Source organism: Aedes albopictus, chromosome 2 (genome assembly GCF_035046485.1).
Source record: "Aedes albopictus strain Foshan chromosome 2, AalbF5, whole genome shotgun sequence".
Taxonomy (NCBI): domain Eukaryota; kingdom Metazoa; phylum Arthropoda; class Insecta; order Diptera; family Culicidae; genus Aedes; species Aedes albopictus.
Genome location: NC_085137.1, coordinates 445503686 through 445531331, shown reverse-complemented (window position 1 = coordinate 445531331; position 27646 = coordinate 445503686). Strand labels below are relative to the sequence as shown.

Genomic DNA, 27646 nt, shown 5'->3' with positions numbered 1-27646 from the left:
ATGGTCCCAGCATAGCCCGAGCCCCTTTTGTGAGCACGTTGGAACGCGTCGCGAAACTTTTTTTGGTCGTCGGAAAGAAGCTGCCCCGCAGCGTATGGCAAAAAGTTGTGTTGCCCCGAGCCGTGCTGTAATAAAGTCGTCGCGAGTGTGAGTGTTTTTCTCGTTGCTGTTGACGTCGTCGGTAGTGCGCAGTGAGTTGAAATGGAGGAGGAAAAGAAAGTTTATCTTTTCGACGGTGCCAATTTCAACAACTGGTGTTTCCGAATGGAAATTCACCTGGAGGAGCTGGACCTCATCGAGTGCATTCGTGCGGAACCGGAGGAGGTAGCCGAAATTCAGGTGTTGGTGACCGACAGTGCAGACGTCAAGCGCGTGAAGGAGGAAAAACTGCTGGCGAGGAAGAAGAAGGACGTAAAATGCAAGTCGGTGCTAGTCCGGAATATTGCCGACTCGCAACTTGAATACATCAAGGGCAAGCGAACGCCGCGGCAAATCTGGACGACGCTTGAGAATACGTTCGCTCGGAAGGGTATCTCCGGGCAGTTTTACCTCCTGAAAAAGCTGTCAGCGATGAAGTTTGAGGAATCCGGACCGCTTCAGGCGCATCTGCTCCAGTTCGAGCGGATGGTGCGGGACTTGGAGTCAGCCGGAATCAAACTGCAGGAACAGTTGGTGGTATTTTACCTCCTGCAAACGATGCCGCCATCGTACGGACAACTCGTCACCGTGTTGGAAACACTGTCGGCAGACCAGTGCACTCTTGACTTTGTCAAAGCCCGTCTGCTGAGTGAAAGTGTGAAGCGCGAACATTGTGACGATGCTAGAGGAAGTGGGGAATCAACGGCATTCGCCGGAAAAAGTGCCAAATCGAAACTGAAGTGTTTTTCGTGCGGGAAGGTGGGGCACAAACGGTCGGAGTGTCCCCATCGTCGCGATTCGGATGGCGTAAAGCCGAAGAAGAAGGAAAACAAGTTCGAGAAGAAAGAAAAAGCGCACGTCAGTGAAACGGAGGTCACGTTTGTCAGTAGTTGTGTGGACAAAAACGAAAAATTGTGTGGGGAAGGTGGATTCAAGTGGATTTTGGACTCCGGCGCGTCCGACCACATGATTTGTTCGAGTGAATACCTCCGAGACGTGCAGAAGCTAGATGCACCAGTGATGATAAAGGTTGCATCGGGTGAAGTGCTTAGTAGCCACCACAAGGGAAAAGTGGATATCGTGGCTCGCGTCGGGAAACGTCGGTTGAAGTGCGTCGTCGACAACGTCTTGTTCGTCCCGGGCTTGAACTACAACCTCTTCTCGATCCGTCGCGTGGGACAGCTTGGAATGGAAGTGATTTTCTCCAAGAACAGTGCGGTGATCAAACGGGATGGTGAGGTTGTGTGTACGGGCAGTCGGTCGGATCGACTGTACGAACTGAACGTTGACATTGAGAAACCAGTGAACTCTGAGGTGCTAGTGTCGCAGAAGGCTGTCGGAAATGCCGAACTGTGGCACAGAAGATTCGGCCACATTGGGAAGAGTGGCTTACTGAAGATGATCCGTGAAGATATGGTGAAAGGAATGTCGCTGCAGAAAGAAGCTGTAAACAGTGGCGGCGGTGGCGTGTGTGTCCCTTGCGTGGAAGGCAAGCAGACACGCAAACCCTTCCAGGATATGCCACTTCCGCGGAGCTCTCGGCCTCTCGAGTTGGTGTACAGCGACGTCTGCGGTGCGATGTCCCCGGCTTCATGGAACGGTAAGCGCTATTTCGTTACCTTTACAGATGATTTCACTCACTTTTGTGCGGTCTACATCCTGAGCACAAAAGATGAGGTGTTTGATTGCTTTAAAACCTACGTAGCGATGGTCGAAGCCCATTTCGATACCAGCATCAGCCGTTTACGATGCGATAACGGCGGGGAATACGTCGGCAAGGCATTTGCTGATTTCTGCAAAGGCAAGGGTATTCAGGTGGAGTTCACTGTCCCATATACTCCCCAGCAGAATGGGGTCAGTGAGCGGTTCAATCGCACCATTCTCGACAAGGCCAGAGCAATGATAGCGGATTCCGGACTGGATCGGAATATGTGGAACGAGGCTGTGTTGGCGGCCGTCTATCTCGTCAACCGGAGCCCTACGGCAGCGCTAACCACAAATAAAACACCGTATGAGCTATGGTACGGGCATAAGCCGGACGTATCCAGGATTCGGATTTTCGGGAGCAAGGCATACAGCCTGATTCCGAAGGAGAAGCGAGGAAAGCTGGATTCTCGCAGCAAGATCAGCTACTTCGTTGGATACGGCGGTGGCGGGTATCGTTTGTGGGACGGCAAGCGGATTTTCATCGCTCGTGATGTCGTGGTGGATGAAACAGCCCTGCGACAGCGGAACATCGAATGCAAGTCGGAGAGTTCGAACGACGTCGGCCACAAAGTGAGTCATGGTCGACTGCTTGGACCATTTTCTTCGAGAATCGTTGCTGATTGTGAGGATGCCCAGCGTGAATTGCCTAACGCTGGAGGCGGCTCCGTTCCTGGTTCCCGCAATGATGAAGATTCCGATGATGAGGTGTTTGATGAAGCGGATGATAGGCTGTTCGGCGAAAATCGGGATCAAGCTGAGGAGGGGAACAACGGCGACGCGGCAGAAGGTCTACGTCGTAGTGAGCGAGTTCGGAAGCCCCCAGAGAAGCTGAGTGATTACCTGTGCATCGCATATGCACTGAACGCCGAAAGCTACGTCGAAAATGTTCCTGAAACCGTCGAAGAGCTGCAGAAACTGGAAGATTGGCCTGAATGGAAGCTTGCCATAGACGAGGAGCTGAAGTCACTGGCTGAAAACAACACCTGGCAGCTGGTGGACTTGCCGGCCGGGCGAAAACCGATTGACTGCAAGTGGGTTTTCCGGCTCAAGTTCGACCCGGATGGTTCTGTTCAGAAGCGGAAGGCGCGTTTAGTCGCCAAAGGCTTCACGCAGCGTTTCGGATTCGACTTTTCGGAAACGTATGCGCCAGTCATAAAAATGTCAACCGTTCGTACAATGCTTGCTCTTGCCAATCAGTTCGACCTTGAAGTCCATCAAATGGACGTGACATCCGCCTTCCTCAATGGAGTCCTTACTGAGGACATCTATATGCGTCAACCAAAAGGATTTGAGGAGGGGGATAAAGTATGCAGACTCAACAAATCCATTTATGGGTTGAGGCAGGCGTCCAAGGCCTGGAACGACCGCTTCAATGAATTTATTTCACGGTGCGGATTCCGTCGATGCAAGGAGGATAGCTGTCTGTACGTCCGGGCAGGCAAATCAGGACCAGTGTACCTGTTGCTGTACGTGGACGATGTCCTGATCATCGCGAAGAACTTGGACGAAGTGAAGACGGTGAAGCGAATGCTGAGGAAGGAATTCAAGATGCAGGACCTCGGTGAAGCTCGAATGTTCCTGGGACTTCGAATCGACAGAGACAGACAGAAAGGCGTAATGAAGCTGAGTCAGCCGAAGTATGTGGATTCTGTGCTGAAGCGCTTCGGAATGGAGTCATGTAAGCCGTTATCGACCCCGATGGAGCTAGGCTTGCAGCTTAAGAAAGCGGAACTCAACCAGAACTTGCACAAACCATATAGGGAACTGATCGGCTGCATAACTTACCTGGTGGTGACGTCTCGCCCGGACCTGAGCGCGGCCGTCTCGTACTTTAGCCAGTTCCAGTGCAACCCCGGAGAAGAACATTGGCAACACGCAAAAAGAATGCTTCGCTATCTAAAGGGAACACCGGAATATGGACTGATCTACAGGAGAACGGATACTGCTGGTCGCCAAATAGTGGGGTTTGCCGATGCAAATTGGGCCACTGACGTGAACGACCGACATTCGGTCTCAGGATACCTGATCCAGATCTACGGTGCTACGACAGCGTGGAGCACCAAGAAGCAGCGGACCGTGGCGCTTTCCTCGACCGAGGCTGAGTGCTATGCGCTGGCTGACTGTGTTTGCGAAGTTTTGTGGATCTCTAAGCTATTCACGGAATTGGGCATCCATGACCGTCAGCCTGCGGTTATCTTCGAAGACAATCAGTCTACAATCGCCATTGCAGAGTCGGACGGCTTATCCAAGAAACTCAAGCATACTGAGGTAAAGCTACATTTCATCAAGGAGTGCGTCCAAGAAGGTAAGGTGAACTTATGCTACATCCCGACGGCTGATCAACCGGCCGATATACTCACCAAGGGTCTGTCAGTTGTGCCATTTGCCAGGCACCGAACCTTCATGGGGATTGAAGCGTGATTCGTTTGAGGAGGGGTGTGAAGAACAAACTATTCACTAGGTAAATCCCATCATACATTTGGGTAGTTGAACTTGACTGTGTAACTTTTGACAAATAAAACCATTCTGTACTTTTATACTCGACCGTAACACACGTGTTTGTTTTGCTCTCGCGTATCACATTCCGCTGGGTGCTCCGCTTATAACTTCTACCGAAGTTCGTTAGAGTTTGACAGATAAACGATAACATTTTACCGAAATTTGTTATTTTTTTACAGAATTTCGTTAAAAATCCATTACCGAACGCTCAGCGGTTGAGATTTCGGTAAAAATTACCGAACGCGATTAGCTGTGCAGTAACCACACTGTGTATTTGAAACAGTCTATTTCTTTCACACTCAACCCTTCTGAGATGTTAAGTTAGGCGCACCACAATGAAGTAATACACGTTCAGCGAGCTTGTCTGGGTCATATTGACATCTGGGTTAAACATCCCGTTTTTAAAGTTCAAATGTCCCGTTTTTATCTTATTGATATCTGGTGAGTCATGATTATATAATGAACTTTATCTCGATGGACTGTGTAGTTGCAAAAAATTCTGCAAAGTCTCATCTTTAGGTCCCTACCAGATGCACCGGTTCCGAAGTATCCATTGTTGGTCATTGATACAGTGCCTATTGACTTATAAATGAAAAAAAAATAATCATTTTAGGCTGTCGGATAATGGAATTGCAACAAAATCATAAATCGTCCTCTTTGGGTCTCTACTAGTACCGTGATTTCGGGTGAAATTGATCACTTTTCGCAGTTTTTGGTAAATAATTTTTGAATACTAATCGATATGGTTACATTCAATGCATTAAAACAAGTACGACCATGGTTTTCATCAATCGCCGAGCTTGAAAATTCTACTGCAAATCATTTTATTACAAAAAATATCATTTGAAATAAAAAATCAAAAATTTTACTTTCGGGGTGAAATTGATCAGTCAGTGGAATATTGTTGTAAGTGCTGAAAATATTTTTCCACCTGCATTAACCACCCCAGAATGCGAAAAGCTATGCAAAACTTTTACGAGTTTACTAAATTTTTAATTATTTAAGTTTAAAGTTAAATAAATTTTAAGAAAACGCCTAAAAGTATGCAATGCCCATACTAAATATGGTATAACTTCCAGAAAAGTACAATTTTATGCTTAAATTTCAATATTTATAGATTTTTTGATGACGAAATCGGGTTTAGCGAATACTTGTCAGCTAGAAACATTTATTCGAATATTCATTACATTTGCGATACAGCTACGGTAACAAAAGTTTGAAAGTGTCTTTGAAGTTCGCCCAACACGCAATTTCGGAAAATATCGAATTTTATACAGAAATATGTGTTTATGTGGCTGTAAAATATGTTAACTCATCATTCAATAACTCTTGAGCCAAATGATGAACATTGTTTACAAATTATTTTAGGTTTAAAGCGTTATTTTTAATAAATAAAAATGGTCCTCACGCTGATCAATTTCACCCCACTGATCAATTTCACCCGAAATCACGGTACCTATTTCGGAATATTCAGAAGTGGTCAGATTTGGTCACCAGAACAGTAGGGGAGACTGGGGACTGGGGAGACTTGATCCCTTTTTCTAAATTTACCTGAAACATGAGGAAAAAACACAAAGCTAGATCCGATTTCCGTACAAAATGGCAGGTAAACATCTATTGCAAGTTAATACACAACAGAAGGCCTTTGAATTATTGTCAAAGTTTTCAAAATTGTGTTTTTATGGAGGCATGTCTTATGATGTATTTTTCAAAAATGGGTGACACTTGATCCCCCTTTGAGCACATGGTTTATTTAAAGGGAAAATAATTCCAGAGTCTTCCTATTCATTTTCTTTCGAGTCTTTTCTTGGTTTGTACTAAAGTTATAATTATCTGACACATTTTATCGTTGAATAGACTACAATTCCAAGTAAATAGAGGCTTCCGAATAGAATTTTATTTTTCACATGTATAATGTGTGTGTAATCCTCGAGGGATCAAGTCTCCCCATGTCACTGCTGTGAATACTAAGCTGAATTAATTAAAATATGTTAACAACAGCCGTATTTGGATAAATAAGTTTGAAAGTATTTTATTTAAACTATGTGCTGTGAAATTTTGACACGATTTGATTCAATTTTCACAAAGTCATTGAGATTTTTCGGAATCGCCTAAAAGATTTCTGAGGGATTGAAAACAAACCATCAGCCGTTAAAAAATAATGCAATGTACAATCGAAATCACTTGTAGCCAAAACATAGTCGTTTATCCAGGAGTAGTTTTGGAAAAAATATGCTAGAAGAAAAATGATTTTGATTCCGAGAAAACATGGGGGGAACAAGTCTCCCCAGGGATCAAGTCTTCTCAGTCTCCCCTACCAATTGCCTCCTTGACGAATAAGCATTAATTTTGAGCCGTCGGACAGTGAAGTTGAAAGATATTATTCAAGTGTCTCCTTTGGCTACCTACTGCAACCGATTCCGAAGTACCCGGAAGTGATCAGATCCATTATTGGTTATCAGCACAGGTCATATAAGCTTCTGGATGAAAAATCATGAATTTTGAGCCATCAAATTCACCTAAGGCCACTTTTTAATTACTGCCAAGAGATTCTTCGAAAACTTTGAAAGGCTAATACGTGCTAATACTTAATACAGGTATTCTTCGATATAACGTACAAAAAAGTTTTCTCTTTGTACGTTATATCGAAGTGTACGTTATATCGAAGCAGAGAAAAATTTAATATTTTTTATGTTAGTATTGATGTATTCGACGTGAAATTAATCCCGAATAATGATTTCGGTAAAATTTACAAAACCAATAATGAAAAACTTGAGTTTTGACGAAAAAGTCATTTAGTTTTTTGTGCTTCGATATAACGTACATTTTGCTTCGATATAACGTACACTAAATTTTTCCCCAAATTGCGCCAATTCTGGGTAACAAGGCTAATGCTGCAACAAAACATTGATTTGAGTGATTTCGTAGTTTATCTAAGGGTCATTCATGGGAAAAATAAAAATTTTCAATGTTGTACGTTATATCGAAGCAAAATGTACGTTATATCGAATTCGCTATATCGAGGGTTCGCTATATCGAGGGTACGTTATATCGAAGAATACCTGTAGGAGAATTCGGATCAGAATTTACATTTCATGCAAAGTACAACTGGAATATGTTTATTCCACTGAATAACTATTACTCATATTGCTATTCTGGAAAAAAAATATCCCAGACTAATACACGATCATCTCTTTTCTCGCAGACATGCTTTCGCCATCCCGCACGCTTCCGCAATCCAGCTCGCAGCTGCAACCTGCCTCGCACCACCCGCAGCCCCAGCAACAGCAAAGACCCGCCAGCCGACGAAGCGCCTCGTCCGGTTCGGATCTGTTGCAAACGAAACTGCGCAAGCTACTCAACACCGCCGACAGCAAAGAGACAATAATTCCCTCGGATATGGCCCTCAATTCTAAATACGGCGGTCCGCAAACACTGGAGACGACCTACATCAGCGGAGCCGGCATGTCCGGCAACGATTGCATCGGGTACATCCAGCCACCGAAGAACTACCAGCAGCAACTGACCGTACATCCGGAACAGCCGAGCGACGTTTCGGTGTTCTTCCCCAGTGCGTTCCTATCGCCTCAATCGCTGCCACCGCATGCGGCAGCGGATGACGATCTCTACCTGTACAGCGTTCACGATAGTCTGGTGCTCACGGATGACTACCGTGCGATTAGTCCACCGGCGGAATACGCCGAGAATAGTGCTTCACCGGAGAAGCACAACAGCAGTCATAGGTGAGTGGATATTCTACAGTTCAAAACAGCATTTTAGCTATCTAATAATAGACCCTATCGTTCTAGCCGCTACAACTACCAACGATCGTACTCGCATTCCCAAGCGGTTGCCCATCAGGACGAATCCGACTACTCGCCTACGCAGTCGTACAACATCAACAGCCACAAGTCACTTCCCGATCTGCACTCCCAAATCAGTCGTCATTCACCACACTCGGAAGCGCTGAGTTGCTGTAGCCGGGGTAACCGCTCCAATCGTTCCGGAAGCTCCTTCAACCGTGACTCTGGAGGTTCATCCGGCCATTACACTCACCACAGTGAACCATGCTGTAAGCAACAGCAACAACAGCAGCAGCAACAACAACAACTGCAACAGAAAGAATCCATTATGATGGGCGGAGGAGCGGACTATCGCCGTGACAGCGGATCGTCCACGCAACATAGTGGTAACTCATACTACGCCTACGGAATTCCACCTCTAAGATACGACTGCATCGAATGCCGCGCCAAGATTCGAGAGGAAGCAGACTGTCTGCTGAATTTCACTACTCCTGAAGTTCCGGAGGCCTTCCAGGACAACTACAGCGAAAAGCAGAAACAAAAGTACTACGATGAACCACGAGATCGCGGATCGGCAGCTCGCAAGTACTACAAGAACCCCGGACCAATGTCGCCGCTGTCTCCGGTATCGCCACTGTCACCCCAGGATCAGCAACTGGATCTTAGCCCTCCATTGGGAACGTTCAAGCGACAGAAATGCCTTCGGTTTAAGAACCGCGGCCGTCAGTCAGCCATCAGCAATCCGAACTCTCGCTGCGGAGATGGTCGCGGAAGCTCCGGCGGAGACGACGATCGCCGGCCGATACTGCGATCGAAGAGCGACATTAGCGATCGCTACTGGAACCGGCTTTCCGAGAGGAATGATCGCGAGCGTGATCGAGAAAGAGAGCGAGAACAGCAGAAACTCTTGGAGAAGCAGCGATCGCGATCGGACAGTCTAACACAGCTGGAGCACTTCTTCGACCGACTAGGCTTGAACGACGAAACCTACGAGCGATACATCGCTCCCAAAGGTCGCAAATCCCCTAATTACAAGTCCAGCTCGGGTAGTGACATCCATCGGTTATCGCCGGAGGACACGGGTGACTCGGACGAATCCAGTGCCGTGTTCTTCTCGGACGTGAGTACGATCGACTCCACCCGGCTGCCGGACAGTACGGAAACGACCAACGAACAACCGCCAAGTGGCGCACCCGGCCAGCTGGCCGCAGCAGGTCAACTCAATAGTCTGAACAATCCGGCCCTGTACCGGCCCAGCGAACCGCCGTCGATAATCGAACGGAACGCTCGGATCATCAAGTGGCTGTGCAACTGTAAGAAGATGCAGCTAGCCTAAGGGTGGCTTACGGGGGACCAACTGCTGCCGACGGAGTACAGTTACGGACTTTCTTCAAAACCAGGACGCTTTAGAATGGTTTGAACGGAACTAGGACGGGAACTTACCTTAGGGGCGAGAGTCGCGAGCGATCTGAAAGAAGAGAAAAGATCTAAGGTCAGATCGGTTACGTGACGATTAAGCTCGAGTTGCGCCAAGGGAGGAAAACAAGTTTACTTGAACTGGAAAAAGTTAAAATTTGCTGGTTGAGCAAAACTTGTGTCACTTCTGATAGGCTATATTTGAAATTATGTTTTCGTGGATTGTACCATTCCACTCACTCACAACTCTCGCGTTTTCAGTTCTTCATCTAAAACTAATTTGTGTTTTATGTTTGATAAAGTTTTGTTTAATGAATAAAAACTCATTCAGTCGTTTGCCATGTTCATTTCCAATTTCAACGAGTTTAATTTTAGCAAGTAACGAAACAAATACTAACCTGGTGAACTTGTGCATTGATCCATATTTCAATGGAAGAATTCACTCCAATTAGAAACTTCCCATGCTGATTGGAAACGACCTCGATCTAGTGTCACAATTCTCGAAGCGAGTGAATGGACTTATCCACCGATGAACCGAATTCATCGCGGTCCGAGAATTTTGACACTAGAGCGGGGCCGTTTCCAATCAGAATTGGACGATTCTGATTGGAACAGATCCCGCTCTAGTGTCAAAATTCTCGGACCGCGATGAATTCGGTTCATCGGTGGATAAGTCCATTCGTTTCATCAGTGGATGGACTCATCCACCGATGAACCGAATTCACTCGGTTCGAGAATTTTGACACTAGAGCGGGGTCGTTTCCAATCAGAATTAGGACCGAGTGAATTCGGTTCATCGGTGGATAAGACCATAACCCATGAACTTACCCACTGTTGAACTGAATCCACTCGGTTCGAGATATTTGACACTAGAGCGGGTCCGTTTCCAATTTGCGATGAATTTTAAGTTCACTTGCTTAGAAAAGTGTGATACTACATCCGGGTACACTCTCGAATAACTCTGGAGCAACATTTGAAAAGGGCATACAAGCATTGGTAAACAATGACTTCACACGTCGCTCCTGAGCCCCCATCAGCTTATTCACAAAAACTAAGACCGATATCAGATAGAGCAAACATCGATCTTTCGGATAACGGTGTTCATTTGCGTGGGCGGGCTGCTGTTATGCCCTACGGAGCGTTTTCGAAAAAAGACACAAGACCTCTTGGGCCCTTTTCAAATGTTGCTCCAGAACTACTACATACTCAACAAGTAAAATATTCACCATAAAAATTATCGAATAATAACATTTTTGATCATATTTTCAAAAGTTGAATGAAATGGTCTATTACAAGCCTAAGTTCAAACACCAACTCGAGTTCAATGGTAAGCAGTGTGTAGCCCCCCGCTACGACTGAATCGTGGGATTCAGATACAAAGAAAAGGATTGATTCGGAACTCGTGGAACCAAACTTACGAAGTGAATTGACAAGTGATTAATAATACTAGCGCGTAGAGTGTTTCGCATAGCCAGTAGAGTCAGTAGGAATATTAAAATCGAACGTTAAATTGCTACCAACCAACCCCAGAAACAAAAAAAACTGTAATGCATGAAACCGCGTAGTCCGTAAATATGACCCCCATGTAGGTGTGACGACTAGAACAAGACTTGTAGAGAGCTATACACTATAAGACGAATCAAGAAATCAATACTAGCCCGCCCCGTTTTTTCAAGCAAATTATGTCAATCAAATTTCGAAGACTAATCAAATCCGAACATAGCGTTAATACAAAAACACGCATACACAAACAATAAGAAAGGAAACCAAAGAAAAGCAGACAACCGAAAAGAAAATGGAAGAACTTGATTGGTCAGCGAGCAAACAATAGGAAGCAAAACAGAACAGAGAACGAAAATCATGAAAGAAAACAATTGATATAGTCCTGTAAGAAGACAGTCTAATCAAATATAAAAACTTCCACTTCGGGTTTCACTACCCCGAAGTCGAATAGAATTCACTGGTGTTGTTTTTTTACGAAATGAATGAATTTTTAAAGTTTGTTGCAATTATTTTACCTGATCTCGTCCTCTTGCAAATGGTTTCTTTGGTTATATGGAAAATGAGAACCAATTCAAATAAAACAGATGATTCAAGTTAGATTGTTCTGATCGTTTTGTTAGAATCAGTAATACGAACTTTTATCAAAATGACTAAAGGAAAATTTTGTACAAATGAATTGAGCTTCAGTTTTATGGGTCTTATAGGAAAAATGGAATGTATCTATGTCAATTGAATTCTAATCAAAAATCACTTTTGTTAGAAGATTCTCGCGTTGGGCAACGTTGGATTTGCCTTTACGATTGTACAAGTGTTCGTGCAAATAATTCATGATCATCCACTACAAGTCAATGAACGTGTTCACTCGTTTGAAATGTCATTATAGCGAACTCCTGTATTTGTCCGTTCGATAATTGTTCATGTTAATGGACGATAAGTTTTCTGATTGGAAACGGTTCCGCTCCAGTGGCAAAATTCTCTGAACGAGTGAATTTGGTTTATCGTTGAATAATTTTACTCGACAATTAGCTGTCACTTCATTCACTAAAACAGCTGGCAGACTGTACTGATTCATACATTGTAACGGAAAAGAACTTGAGCAGGTTACACTAGTTTACAAAATAAAACGAAAGTCGTGAACTTCTGTCAACGACCAAAATTTTTGACGCATAATTTAGTGCTGATTTCGAAACCGTGCTTCAAAAAATTTAAAGTAGAACAGTTTTTAAGTTTTAGCTCAATATCAAGTTTTACAACTTTTTAAAATATGGAATTTAATAAAATTCAAATATCTTGCGTTTTGTTGAACCAATTTTAAATCTTTTTCCATAAATTAAAAGCTGAATATAATACCATGCGATCATCTGAATACAGGTTTTGCGTCAGATTGATGAAATTCAAGATATTGGCGAGTTTTGGGGACGATCTCCTTAAATTTTAGCAAAATTTCCAAAAATATATGAAGAAATGTATTTTTTTCAATAAGAAAGAAACAATTTAAAAATTCTTTCTCAACATTTATTTGACATATCATATGTAGGCGAGTTACAGTAAAAAATTCAGTTCAATCGGAGCATTGATTACGGAGAGTGTGATGTGTGAAGTGAGCGACTTTTCTTAAAAATAGAACAAAAATCGATTTCAAATCATCCACCTTGTATGGGAAGTCGAAAAAATTTCCGCTCTACTGTAATTTTTTTCCTTCGCGTTTTCGAACTCAGGGCATGATTCTACACCAAAAACAATCATCAGCTTACCGAGTTCAAAAATTCTGTAAACTAGTGTTATAGGCCCAGTCCTAACGTCTCTGTATTAGACACAGTGAACATATTGTATAACCCTTTGAATACCTTACTGATACTAGGTTGAATTTATATTGAGATTCTGGTCTATTTCATGAAACTACAGCAAAAAACAGTTACTGAGAGTTATTCAGAGATGTTCGAGGTTACTCAATATCTGCTTTCTAGGTAAAATCTTCCTGTCCGTGTGATAGAAACAAATAATACAATGAAATAAGAAGTACGTTCCAATTCGAGAATCTTCAAACAAAAAACGACTCAATTTAAAACATACATTTCACCCTTATGTACTTATAAAAGTTTATCCAAGAAAAGCCCACACACATTTTGGTACAACTATCGAAAACAAGTTGAAGCATAAATCATTTAGTACTGATACACTTCAATGTTTCTAGGTAAATTAGAAATTTACTAACGAGAAAATCAAGCAAATAACGTAACGTTTGCAGAATATATGAGAATAATAAAAAAACACACACACACAATTTAAAAATACTATTTTCTAGTCTAATATATTGAATACTAAATCAAATAATTAATTGATGCAAGTATAATTACTACTACATAATAAAGTAAAACGAATTAATCTTACTTAGCTATACATATATATTAGTGAAACGAGACGAAAACAGGAACAGAAATCTAAAACGCAGTGCTGTTGAAATAAATTGAAAAAAAAAACGAAGCAAACAATATACCGTTCAATGAATAAAATATTTCTAAACAATCTTCACACTTATCTAATATACCACTACGCAATAGAACGGAATGCCATTTTATGTTTCCGACTGTTCACACAAACAAACGCAATGCATAAAGTATAACCGCGTCGAATGAATCTCACCACTACACGCGCATGCACTACAAAACACTACTCAAACGAATCGCATATAGCAATTGTCTTACACACTAAAAAGCAAAATAAACTAACTAATCAAACGAATTGAAATCAAAGCAGCGTGAAACTGAATCACACAAGATCAAAACTGAACAAATCAAAACCAAAAAAAAACACACAAGATCAAGCAGAAAATGGAATTTAAAATTGCAATAGAACCCCTGTAGTTGCGAGTCAGATACCGCTCTGGTTAGCGAATACACTAAACTAAACTAAAGTAAACAAAACGAGTAAAGTCCCCCCATGGTAGCAAAACAATAGTTACATTCATACACAAGCAAAAAAAAACTCTAATTTAATCAAACAACGGAAATAGCGAGTCACGCTCGCCACAAAGCAAGTAATGCTGCTACAGTAAATACATAGAACGGAATCAAAACAAATGGAAATCAACGGATTGCGACAACCAGGCGTATAAAAGTTACACAAAACCATAGCGTTCCAGTATCACACACACAAACACTCACCCACAAGTATGAAGATTATAGGAAAACAAAAATCAATAAAAATGAACAAGTAATGACAATGAATCGATTGCTGTTTGTTCTTGATCCAAAATGATGACGTTCCTGTGAAGTTGGGTAATCTCATAATATGCAGTTGGGACATTACGCCAGAAAGAATAAGATCTGTCAGAGTCTTCTGTAATAATTAAGCCATATCAATTTGCAGAATTTACTGAACATCTATCGAAAAATAGTATTGGTAGAAAGATCCCTTTTACGTATCGTAATAGGTGCTTCATCGCATTCCAGTGCCGTTCACCAGGATTAGAATTGAATCGGCTGAGCACGTTCACGGCGTAGCAGATATCAGGTCGTGTGCTTTGGGCGAGGTACATTAGACAGCCCACAGCTTCTCTGTAGGGGACACCCTGCATCCCTACTAACAAAAGTAGCTGCATAACAGCTTATGTAGCAAACGCTCTTGGAAGAAAGCTCGTTTAAACTTTTATGCAGCAAAAATGTTAGTTGGGATGCGCTCCTCCTCTTCAGCCATCGACGAACTCATTTCCTTCGTCATCTTCTCGCTTGTGTTCATCGGGGTGGTAACCCGAGCAGGGAATGAGAACAAACCTATAACAAAATGATAACTCATTTTGTTATTGATAACAAAATGAAATCAAAACAAGTTTTCGTTCCGAATTGTTATTATTTAATATCAAATTGAGATATCATTTTGTTATCATTTCAAAAACTGATGATAACAAGATTTGATTTCAAGAATCCAAAATGGGTTTAATATGCTTTATTTATTAACATTAGGGGGATTCACTTAACAGCGTAAACTAATTAAAATGATTAAACGTCGCGATCTTCAAGGCAATCTTCGATTATTTATTTCATTCGCAAAATCATGAAACAATTCAAATAAGCAGAAAATCATGGCTTTTGCAGCAATTTAATCTGTTTCGTGAGTACCCCTATTTATTATATTCACAAAATATTTAAGTAAAAAGAAAATCATGTAACGTACTGTTAAGTGGAATTAGAATTTGCATCCCTTGACAGATACGTATTTCGACCTCAACTGTAAGGTCATCTTCAGGGTCTTGTACTTGACTCGACTTCATCATCAACAAAATATTTGTTAAATCTACCTGAGTATTGTACTTACATATTGACACAAAATTTATGATTAGCTGATTCTGGGTAATGGTCTAAATTGATGGTCCATTGATTTAAATTTTCTTGAACTTTAACCAAATTGCCTGAAATTTGGTCGTATAGCTCAGTTTGGTTGGCAAAGATTTAAGGCCAACGTTGAATTCAACAGGTTTCAAAAAGGCTTCCATGACGAAGAGAACAAAACTGCCCAGAATACAAAAGTTTTCCTATAATAGTTATTTCAATCTAAACATATTGCCAAATATTTTGAAATTTGAACTACGGGGTGATTATTTCTGCAGTTCTATATTTTAAAACTGCACCATTTGCGCTTTCGTAAGGAAATAACGAGAGTTCCACAGTTCTCAAAATTTTCTCACACCTTAGGTCGTTTGGCATAATAGTCGTTTGGCATTATAGCCGATTGGCATAATGTTCATTTGGCATAAGGCCGTTACAATTATTATTTAACTTTTTGTCCCACCACTCTTTGGCTGATCGAGGGGGGGGGGGGAAAAATAATAAAGCATTTAATCTGAAAAGTATTAAAAACTCATCGGATTTGTTAAACAATTGTCGGCAAGACCCGATAATTTGATAAATATTTTTTATCTGCCCCCTCAAAATGCAAAATCCGGTCAAAAATTTTTGAAGGGGGGGGGGACAAAAAGTCAAAATTGAGTTTGTATCAGCCTAAATCTAAATTAAAGACAAATAAAGTTGGATATAGCCAACCAAAGTAATTCACGATCATTCTACTGTTGAAGGTCTCATATTTTATCTTTATAAAGTTTTCTCGCGTGAAAAAAGATTCATTGTAGCTCCGTACCAAATTGTTGAATCGCGTGATGTTTGATACAGTTTTGAAAATAACACAGATATTTATCATACATCGAGTCATACATGAAAATGATGAATGCCATTTCACTTATTGTTATGTCAAACGACTATTATGCCAGATTATGCAATTTGACCATTATGCCAAAAGACTATGCCAAACCCGATAGAATTAATGTAGTAAAATGTTTTTCCAATCGGATGTCTTATTTTTTCAATGCCATCATTTTTCCCCGGGTAACGAGGGAAAGAGCTGAGAAGCCAAATGCGACTCAATTCGTTGCTCGATGTAATTCAATTTGAGTCCCGATGCCTGTTGCTCTGGGATGTCGTGAACACCTCAGATATCTGTTTTACTGCAGTGTATATAATTAGAAGGAAAAGCTGAAATATAATTATACAAAAATATTACGTGCAGTTGTCCTTTGACTCCAAATTTACTTTTCTTTGTCACTTGAATGTCCATCATTAATCTTTTAGTTGAATCATGGTATAGTTATGCTGCATATCTATGAGGATATTATATCCGATTTCCATACAATTTTTCTTCGTGTAGGTTCATGTTAGAAATGACTGATTGAATGTTATTGTTACAATCGATAATACTACGCCATTAATAGGGGTCATATTCTGATGATATCGTGTCAAACAAAACAAGTTTTCAATCACCAGATCCTTCTGAATTTAACATAAAATCTCATTAAAATTTTTACTTATTTATGTAAATTAATACCTAATAAAATATCAAAATGAATACTAAATTTGTTATTAATTTTTAGTTATTATCCTATAGATTTGATAACTCTCTGAGAACTGCGTATGATATCAAGTCGTAAAATGTGGATAACGAAATGAGTTATCAATTTGTTATCAATGAGAACTCATTCTGTTTTCAATTAGATATTTCAGTACATTATTGTGTTATCATTTTTTGTTATGTTATAACACTTAAGTCATACAGAATGAAAACTCACTTTGTTATCAAAATTTGTGATATCTAAATAACTCAATTTGTTTTCAATTAGTTCTCATTCCCTGCTCGGGAACCGGGTTACACTCCGTCATTTGAACCGGCCGAGCATGGCCTCAACGTACGCCTCCTGGTCCAGAGTAACCGCTTCGTTGGTTCTCGTGATTCGTATACCTAGTGCGTGTTTTGCTGGCCCAATGTCCTTCATTTCAAACTCCTGACTCAGATTACGTTTTATTTCGTTTTTTCAGCGCTTGCAGTTGCTGAAAATGAGGACTTCGTCAACGTAAACCGCAACGAATAGCACCTTGCCATCGCAGATGCGATAGTAAGGACTGTTCAATTTATAAAACGGACAACTTGCTTGTGCGATATCTTTTTTATTTTTCAATAAAATCAGTATCAATTTTTTGCGTAACTTTCTATAGCTATTCTCAAATGTAGGAAAAATTTAACATTAAGCAAAATGTTCTTTATTGTGTAACTGAAGCGGTTTTCGTAAAACATCAATAAAACCCCATTTCTCAAGATTCGACATAACTTTCCACATACTTAACATGCACATTTTCATGAAGTTTTTAATAAATTGGAAGCTTACACTATTCTACTAAAGGTAAAGCTCAATAGTTGATCAGTTATAATGCACCAAGCAGGCTCCAGCTTGATATAGTGAATTGCCTTGGCGCAGTATCATAACGTCCGAGGCCATAATGTCCCAGGACTTTATGGCACATTTTTCCGGGGCATAACGTCCGAACATGCAGATACGCCACAAAGTCCAAGGAAAGAAGGCACATAAGATGTTATGACGCACCCAAGCTTTCGGACGTTATTTCGCAAAAAAACGCGACTTAACGACCGGGACAGTATGGCCTCGGAAGTTGTGATCCGGCCCCAATTGCCTTGTTTTCATAGAAATTATTAAAAAATGTTCATTTAAGTCCTGTGTTGCAATAGCATCACGGATTCGGTTAAAAATTTGTCCAGGGTAGTAGAATATTGCTCTATGAATGATACAGAAGAAAAATTAACTATTAATTGCATTTTTCATCAAAAATTTAATCCATAAAGATGGTCATATTAAAAAATGTCATACTTTTTGTTCCATTGATGCAGATTTTCGACTTTAGCGAATCTTGTTATTATATATTTCCAATAAAGTTGGTCCTATGTTATTGTACACCTTATTTAATAATAATCGGAAGCAAAGTTTTTTTTTTTCAGCATCATTGTTATGCAAAATTTGCATTAGGTAGCATTGTTATTTGGAAGAACCATCAAAGAACGAAACTTTTTTGATTACTGTATCTGTAATGGCGCACAGTAACCAAATCAGCAATGCCATTAAGAAGTAGTTTTCTGCATTTAAAACCACATTATTCCCACTTTCGACTGGATGCATAAAAAAAATGATTATTTAATATTTTCATGAACTTTTTGCTTCACAAATGAATTTTATTCAAAAAATCGAATCTAACTTGAGACTTCAATATCTCAACACTTAATTTTCCAATTGAGTTTAAATTTTGCCAGAATGTTTATTACTCATGCCGCTGCAGCATGGCATATACTTTTCTGGTATTAAATACGATATACCATGTGTGAACAGTAATTTTATATATATTTTCAATTTTCAGCAATCGAAAAATTCACCTTATTTAACACCTGGCCGATTTTCTATAAAATAAAACTATTTTTATTCGATTCAAAAATGGTCACTATAATGACAGATGATGTACTGGACAACGAACCTTGGGTGGTTAAATTTGAACTACGCGTCTTCTTTTTATAGCCTTGTCAAGTTGTCCGTTTTATAAATTGAACAGTCCTTATACGCATGGATCGTACACCGTCGACTCGAGCCCAAACTTCCGTAGAGCAGCATCCAGCTTCGAACTCCAGACACGGCTAGATTGCTTCAAGCCGTGCAGGGCTTTGTTGAGGCGGCAAACCTTGGATTTCTTGCCACCGTTCACGAAGCATGGGGGTTGCTCCATGTAAATTTCCTCCTCTAATTCGCCCTGCAGGAATGCCGTTACAGCATCCATTTGATCCACCTGCAGGTCCCATCTTGCAGCCAGAGCGAAAAGATATCGCAGAGAACTATACCGGACCACCGGGGAGTAGGTGTCCTGGTAATCAACCCCTTTTCGCTGCGAGTATCCTTTTATGACCAGCCTGGCTTTGTGACGGTCACCGTTACCGTTCGCATCAACCTTGGTCCGGTACACCCACTTGCACTTAATCGCCTTGCGAAATCCGTCAGCGTCCTCGTGTTTCGTTTGACATGAGAACGTTGTACTCGTCGATCATGGCTTGTTTCCAACGGTCGGCATCGCCTCGGGAGAGAGCTTCATTGTGCGTCACGGGATCATCTAAAATCGTCTGTGGAAAATCATCACCAGTATCGGAGCTCTCGCTGATAGAATCGTACAAATACTTGCCTTGGGACACGCGTCCCCTATCGTAGAGCATCAACCGCTGTTGCTTAGCACCGCTAGCAGGCCTTTGACTTGAGCACGACGGGGACGCAACGGGATTTTCGACCTCCGGTATGGGTCGCATCGGGCGATCATCGTTGGAGTCTGAAAATTTCGAAGACGGCAAGCCTTTGTTCACAATATGAAAGTCTTTATACTTGCCTGAGAGAAAGCGCTCCCGACCGCTGCGCCTCAACGCCAAAGGCGGGTTTGAAGATTGGCGCGGTGGGAGCGCAGAATCGTCCTCCACGTCGTCGGCATCTTGCAACGATTCATCGCTGGAAGTTTGGTCATCGCCTTGAGCTGCTTCATCGTCACCAGCCACCCTCGGTAGTGGCTCGTCCAACACGTTTTCGCTGAATTCCAACCTCACAAAGTTACGCCTCTGGTCGTTGGTTGTATCAGCCGGTGTTTCGTCTCGATGAATACCTTCGTCGATGAATGCTACATCCCGGCTCTTGAAGACTTCCTTGCGCCTCATGCTGTACAGGCGGTATGCCTTCGTCTCATCGTCGTAACCGGTGAGGATGCACTCGTCCGCCTTCTGATCCCACTTCTTCCGTTTTTGTTTCGGAATATGGGACATCACGCTGGTTCCAAAAGTTCGAACATGCGATAGAGTTGGCTTTCGTCCTGTCCATGCTTCCTCCGTAATCGTTTCGATACCTTTCGTTGGAGATCGGTTGATTAAATAGACGGCTGTCGCTACAGCCTCAGCCCAGAACGATTTAGTAAGTTTCGCTTCATACAGCATGCACTTCGCTCGTTCTACCACCGTCCGGTTGACTCGTTTCGCGAGTCCATTTTGTTCCGGCGTGTACTCCACTGTGGTTTGGTGACGGATGCCCAACTGCTTCAGGTAGTTCTCGAAATTCCAATTCTTATACTCCCAGCCGTTGTCCGTCCTCAGCACCTTCAACCTTTTTCCGGTCTGCCGCTTAGCCATGCTGTGGAAGTCTTTGAACTTTTGCAGCACCTCCTCTTTCGACTTGGTGCGCAGAAAGCAGACAAAAATCTTCCTCGTTTTGTCGTTGATAAACGTTAGATACCGACTTCCTCCAAGCGAATTTGTTTATTTATTACAGCATCTTCAACATGGTTGTTGTACAGACTGGTAACTTATTACTAATTTAAAAAAAAACACACACACATTTAAGAAAACGTACAAAGCAAACTTGAATTCACAATAACTAGAACAACGAGAAATCACATTTTTACAACAAGCATTAACATTATTCACGCAGAAAAATCTTTTTTAAACTCAAAAAAATCCTGTGTAAAAACAATAAAAATAATTATCGTTCCCCGGCTAATAATTTTATTTTTTGATTTCAAAAATAAATATTTTTTGGTTTAATGATCAAAATTGTTGTTTTTAAAAAAGTCAGCTGTCAACATCCACAAAGAAAAATTTTGTTGAATTTACAATTTTTTTTAATGTTTTAGCAAAACAACAATGATTCCAAGCGGGAATCGAACACACACTTCTGGAATGCTGATGAATTATCGCGCGTTGTTCATTATAGCCACAACTGCTCTTGAAAATTTATCATTAAATGTGAATCACTTTCTACGTTATGGACGCTTGACGCTTTCCGATGTTGCCAAAACATGATCATAAATTATCGGTTAGCGTGAATTTCCTCTATGGTTGGAGGTGCCAACAACGCTCAAAATTTGGTAGATGGCACTTACAAAGTTGCAATCTATAGTGTGTCAGCTGCCTGCCATTTAGACGTGAACATTTTTTGGATTTACAATATATTTTTAGAATCAAAAATGAAAAAGTATTTCAAACAAAAAAATATTTTTTTAAATTTACAATTTTTGCCTCGTTTAGCTGTCGTATTGAAAACAACAAATTTTATAGTTGAATGAACAAAACAAAATTGTAGAATTCAAAAATAAGTATGTTTATAACAAAAATGAGCTTCAAAAATATATTTTTTTTTGATTCAATAAGATGAAATTTCTCTGCGTGTTCAAACACTCTTGACCATTAAAAACATTCATATGATCATCACGGCTTCCAGGTGTTAGCAAAGCGGTTCACAAATTCTCGGAACTTGATTCCGTGAGGCCAAGTCGATGCACACATTGCCAAATCCTTACATCTTCGATTTAAAACGATTTTGAACGAAATGTAATTGAGCAGCCTGTAGTCTACCTGTTTCGGAACCAACTTTATAACGCTCATGCAATCACCAGCAGGGACACCAAGACATCTGCGAACCATCGAGTCGACATCATTCTCGGTGGTGGCGATATGAATGTTTGTCAGTAGCAAGGCAAAACTCGCATCGTTCTCCAACACGGCACTCGGGACAGCTCGACTATTTTCGCTTTCGTAGTTCATGTTCGTACCGCTCATCACTTCAGCAGGAGCTGCAATCGGTGTAGAATGAAGTTGAATTGCGCTTGTAGAGACGGTAGAGATATCCTCTGGGATGATTCAATCAAGTGTGCCCATGATTGCAGAGACTTGAAGCTTCAATTGCGCTAATTCGGTGTTAACCGAATTGTTCAATGCAACTGGCGGTGGTGACGTTGCTTGCTTGGCATTTTTCCAGTCATTTAAGGCCGCACGGGACGACGTGTAATTTTTCCTATCTTCCCTCTCTTTCTAACAATTTGCCTCGCGATTTTGAAGAAGCAAATATCAATTTCCACTGCACTGACGTAGCTGAAACTTTAGTCGATTGTGCACCACAAGTGAGCAAATGAACGATCAAATTTCTAGTCAATAATATGAAGTAGAAGTTGAGATTTGCATCTTACTAGCAACAGAGCAATGGCGGACGATTCAACCACCGTCCCGTCCGGCCTTAAAGCAGGGTGGCATTCGGTGCACAGCCATACAAATCCGTACGATAGAGATCTTAGTAGTTCCCTATTCAGTCCAACACACCCAATGTGGTATGAGTGACCACACGGACCACCGCACTCGACGTACATACGTAGTTCGACAGGGCGCATTTTTTGCAATATACGTTTGCATCACATTTCAACGAATTCGATTTCATCGTCAAACCGGCGTTATTTGTAAACTTCTTGAGGTTTCTTCACACGAAATTTAAAGCTACCGCACGATATACGAGTATTTTATACTTTTAGAAAATTAAGTCGTCACAAAACGCTAGCAAAACGGAAAGATTCGACGGAGAAACAGATAGCGGCCTAACCGATCAACAACCACACCACATTGTCAGCAGGTTTCGCGATACCAGATGACCCATGCGCTTGTGCCACAGATCTGCCGTTTCCCGGGATGGGCATGCCAGCGCCTTGGATGTCTTCTGTTGCAGCTGAAACAAACCATTCGTCCGTTGCCATGTAGCACTTTGCCAGTCGGTTTGATGACCTTGCAACCTATCTTGGTAAAAGTAACGGTGTGACCTTGATCGACTATCTTACCTAATGACAGTAGGTTTACTGCGAGTTCCGGAATCAGCTCGACATTCGTCACATCGATCGTGTCAGGATTACACGTTGGCCGCAGCTTCGCCGATCCTTCAGCGACAATCCTCATAATTCTTTTGTTCGCCGCGTATATGCTGCCGTCCGCCAGCCGCACATTCTCCAGAAGCGTTTCGTTTTTCGTGAGGTGCTTCACCGAGCCGGAGTCAAAGAACCACTCATCATCCTCATCAGCGTGTCGCACTGATAGCACTGTGCATAAAGCATCCCCTTTTTTGTCCGATTTGATCCGCTGCACAGGTTCCTTGGCGATGCAATTCCTTGCGATGTGCCCGAATTTTACACACCGGCGGCACTGCGGCCCCTTGCCTTGCTTACTGATGGTTGCCTTGGTTACCTTACCTTGCTTGCTCTTCGAGTCGTGTCGAGAAACGAAAGCAGGCTCCGTAGTAGGCTCTGACAAAACGGTCTCTTGTAGCAACTTGGTTTTGATGATGTCACCTGTTATATGTAAGCCAGAATTTTCCAGACCCATCACCATCGGGCGATACTCCTGCGGTAGGCCAGCCAAGAGCAACATGCTGATCCACCTGTCGTCCAGGGAGAAACCGATCCCGATGATCTGATGCGCCGTCGATATCATCCGGCACACGTAGGCCTCCATCGATCCACAGCTCGCCAGGTTCGTCGTAATCAGCTTGTGCAGCAAGCCCCACTGGCGGGTCAGTTCAGTGTCCTCGAAGGTGATCGAGAGCTTTCTCCAAACTTCGGCGGCCGTTTTCACCTTCTCGACGTGAACGTAATTCACTGGGTCGAGAAAAAGAATGATTTTACCTCGCGCGATTCTGTCCTTCCGAGCACCCACAGCGGGCAGCGTTCCATCCGGATTGGGCATCGGTTCCACTGCTTCCCAGAGGCCTTCCACTTCCAGATAGGTCTTGACTGCGAACTTCCACGTCTTCCAGTTCTCCCGACCAACCAGCCGCTTGATTTGCGGATGGCCCTGTGTGTTGTAGCTCTGCTGCCGTTCCTTCTTGCGCTCGAATTCGCCATTCTTGAATGGGAAAAAGTTTCAAATCTTGGTTTTTTTCACTTTCGCTTCCACTAGACACGTGTCAATGGCCCATAACCTATTGAGGCAGAGGTAATGAAAAGACGCGTGTGGTCTAGGTAACGGGCTAACAACTAATGAAAATTTTATTTTCTCTTCAAGCTTACTAACTAAATGGGTTGCTTCGACTGCAAATTTGAATTTGCCAACAGGAAGGAATCCCAAGATTTCTCAATAAAGGAATCTTTATTTATACACTATACGCGACGCGAGACAAGACATAACACTTATCGTGCTTACAATCGTCAAGAAAAGATTAATAATTTGTTCTGTAGATGGGTTAGATCACACCCGAAATCGGTCGATAAAGAGTAATTTTAATCTTTTCTTGACGCTTAGAAGTCTTATATGTTTTTTTTTTCACGTAACATGTGTGTGTCGTGTTGGTGTCGTGTGATTCTTATGATAAAGCACCTGGAAAAATAAATTGTGAATCTTGAAAGGATTCCTGGACAAATTATGAAAATAATTTAGAAGGATTCGCTCAAAGCATCTGAGCATGAGCATAGATGACCGCACAATTCGTAGTTGCTACTCCGTGATTGACCAGAACAATCGAAATTGCACAAGGAACCAATGAATAGGGCTTAGGACTAGCTTACTATTCTCAATGTACACAGGTCGAGAGCTCTCAACTTTAATAGGGTCAATAACGGCGCCGGCCACGTCCTTACGGTCATCGAGGATGGGAAGGAATGTTAGTAAGACAAACGTTGTTATAAAGACCGCGAATCGCTGCATCTCCACGTTTGTCTCAGGAAGGATTTTTTTGTTAGTAGGGTAAGGTACATTGTCAGTCCGGGAGTCACCTATGGTTGGTGATATGATTTGACAATGGATCAATATATACAACCGCCGTTAACAACCGACCACTTTTCGACGCAAAAACTAGCCAAAATGAAAATTCTATCGCGCGTCTCCACTCCACTAGGGAGCAGAAACCTTTAGTCTATTCCACACAGAAATACACTGAACGCGACTCACTTGTCGGCGCTCGGATTTTTTTCGACCGGCGAGCCCGAACTAACACTTTTCACTCTTTTGTGTAAATGCAAAAAATGAAAGAAAATATTTATGATCAACTAAAAGTGTATTGGGAACTAGCGCGACGGGAAGCAAAAAATTCGGAACCAACTCGATTCACGACCACGACGCGTCCACCGCACACTCACCGCCGTCGAAATGCTCACTTCGGAATACAAAATAGAAAAGGAAAAAAAATCGAACCACCGAAGCAAACGCGCGCGAACTGGCACCCGGACAAAATTCTATAGCACACTCTAGAAGGATTCGCTCAAAGCATCTCGGGAAAAATTCCAGAAAGGATCCTGTCGAATTCCATACAAGAAAATCTGTGCAGAATCAATAAAGAACTCACGGAATTAATCTCTGAAGGAATGTCTAACGGGAAGAATGCCTGGAAGAAGGAATCCCCAATGGATCGCTAATCCGGTAGACTGTGGGCACACTAGGAGGTAGGAGGGCTAACAAGAAATAGCTTTCTAGCTTTAAACCGAAACTGCGGGATCCTAATGAAATAGATGGGTAAATATTGATGTGAGTAACAGGTCGATATCGGGTGGTTGAACCACGTTGAACTCCGTTACCTGGTGTCCTTTTTCCGCACGTTTTTACCTCTTCACAACTCTTTTACTTATACGAATCTTGGTTGAAATCCCTGGATGGATTCTGGAAGCAATCTCCGAAGATATCTCGAGAGCAATCCCAGGAGAAATCTACGAAAGGAATCCCGGAAGGGGACTCTGAAAAAATCTAGGGAGAATCTTTCAGGAGTTCCTGGGAGGAATCCATGACGGAAACTCAGGAGAAATTGATTGGAATATCAGAAGGCTGGAAATATCCACGACGAATAGGTACGTGAAAAAAAAATACCGAAAGAAATCTTGGCAGACATCAATGAAGAAATGACGTTTCATCGGGTTATTTTCTTCTTCTAATACACGAAAACAGAATGGTGTTTTCAACTCTGTAACATTTCAACAGAAACAAGAATCCATTTTTCATTACATTGGCCACATTTCTTGATCGGAGCTGTATCCAGCATTGTGACAACCTTCTGGTATTGCTCCAAAAGCTTATTCTGGTCATCCTCCGGAAATTTCTATTGGGTTTTTGTTCAGGTCCTATAAAATTTTTTTTGCGCTTCATTCAGAAGATTCTGTTAAGATTCCTGTTTTTTATTCATTCCTCCTGGAATTTCTTCTTTGTAGTAGCCCAATACAGCTCCTAGAGTGATTTTTTTTAAGAATTCTTTCTGAGATTCCTTGAGATATCGCTTTTGTGCATCTTCCATAAGATCCTTTTGAGGTAATAAAAAGTTTTCTTTCCGGGGCTTCTCCTGGATTTCTCTCGTATTTTTAGGAAGAATTCCTTTAGATATTTCAGGCCGAACATTTCAATAGGTCCTATCTGCATTTGAGAGGCTCTCTTTATTCACTTTCTCTTTCAATTATTGTAATGTAATGGTAAACTTTTCAACTGCTTTTGCAGTACAAATCAAAAGACGATTGATTTGACCATCGTTCTATGCAAGGAGATAATCTTAATTCAAACGAAAAGCTGAGATATTAACGAAAGAGAGGGAAACCAAAGAGAGCCTCTCTTCTGCAGATAGGACCTTTAGACATGTTTGGGCTGATTTCTTTTGGGACTCCTGTACAAGGTCCCTCTCTGATTCTTCCAAGAATTCATTCTGGAATCCGTCAAGGAGTTTGTTCAGGGAGTTGCTGCTCTTGGAAATCAGTCTGGAATTCCTTTAGTAGTTCTTTTGGCATTCTTTCTAAACTTAATTCTATTTCTTCAGGTTTTCTTTCTGGGATTCCTAAGGATATTTCTCCACTTGAGATTTCTCAATGAGTTATATCGGAAATTTTTCTGCAATTCCTCCGCATATTTCGTCTGGGATTACTTCAGAAACTTCATCCGGATCCGGATGAATATATTTCTCAAGGAGATCCTATTGGGCTTTCTACTGGAATCTCTTCTAAGACTCCTCCAACAGATCCTTCGTTTGTTATTCCTGTCGGTCCTCCTGACATTACAAAAGCAACTTTTTAGTAATACAAGAATGCACTACTGAAAAAGTTTCAAAATAATTTGCTGGAAAAACTCACAAGGAACTTCTTGATCGATCCCAGAAGGAATTGTTAAGAGGAACTTCTTGAATAATCTTAAAAGACAGTTTTCAAGGAATCCCAGGAAAAAAACCTGATAAAATCCTAGAAGCAATTTTAGAAGGAATTTTACAAGGAAGACTTGTAAAAAATCCAGAAAGTACTTCTAGAGCAATTTCAGATAGGGTGACGATGGGTATTATCGACAGGTTTGTTCTCTTCGTCATGGTTTTTTTTTGTGGGTCGAATTGCCTGAAATTTGGGCATATAACTCGGCTTGGTTGGGAAGGATTTGAGGCCAATTCTGAGACCTACAGGTTTCAAAAA

General features: G+C 41.7%; 1 protein-coding gene and 1 long non-coding RNA gene across 13 annotated transcripts in view; both read left to right on the top strand.

The window, feature by feature from the left end:
* Positions 1–9912, top strand: part of LOC109420211 (uncharacterized) — a 282042-nt gene extending 272130 nt beyond the window's left edge. For 11 of the 12 annotated variants that reach the window (XM_062853818.1, XM_062853821.1, XM_062853816.1 and 8 more), the window contains 2 exons: positions 7550–8087; positions 8139–9912. In XM_062853818.1, the coding sequence (XP_062709802.1) occupies positions 7550–8087; positions 8139–9483 (1883 nt within the window). In that variant the 3' untranslated portion in view covers positions 9484–9912. The remainder of the gene's footprint in view (positions 1–7549; positions 8088–8138) is intronic. The other variant, XM_062853822.1, reaches the window with a different exon arrangement.
* Positions 9913–10189: 277 nt separating this feature from the next.
* Positions 10190–27646, top strand: part of LOC134288576 (uncharacterized) — a 134904-nt gene continuing 117447 nt past the window's right edge. Inside the window, exon 1 of the long non-coding RNA XR_009998031.1 lies at positions 10190–12166. This is a non-coding gene — a long non-coding RNA (uncharacterized LOC134288576). The remainder of the gene's footprint in view (positions 12167–27646) is intronic.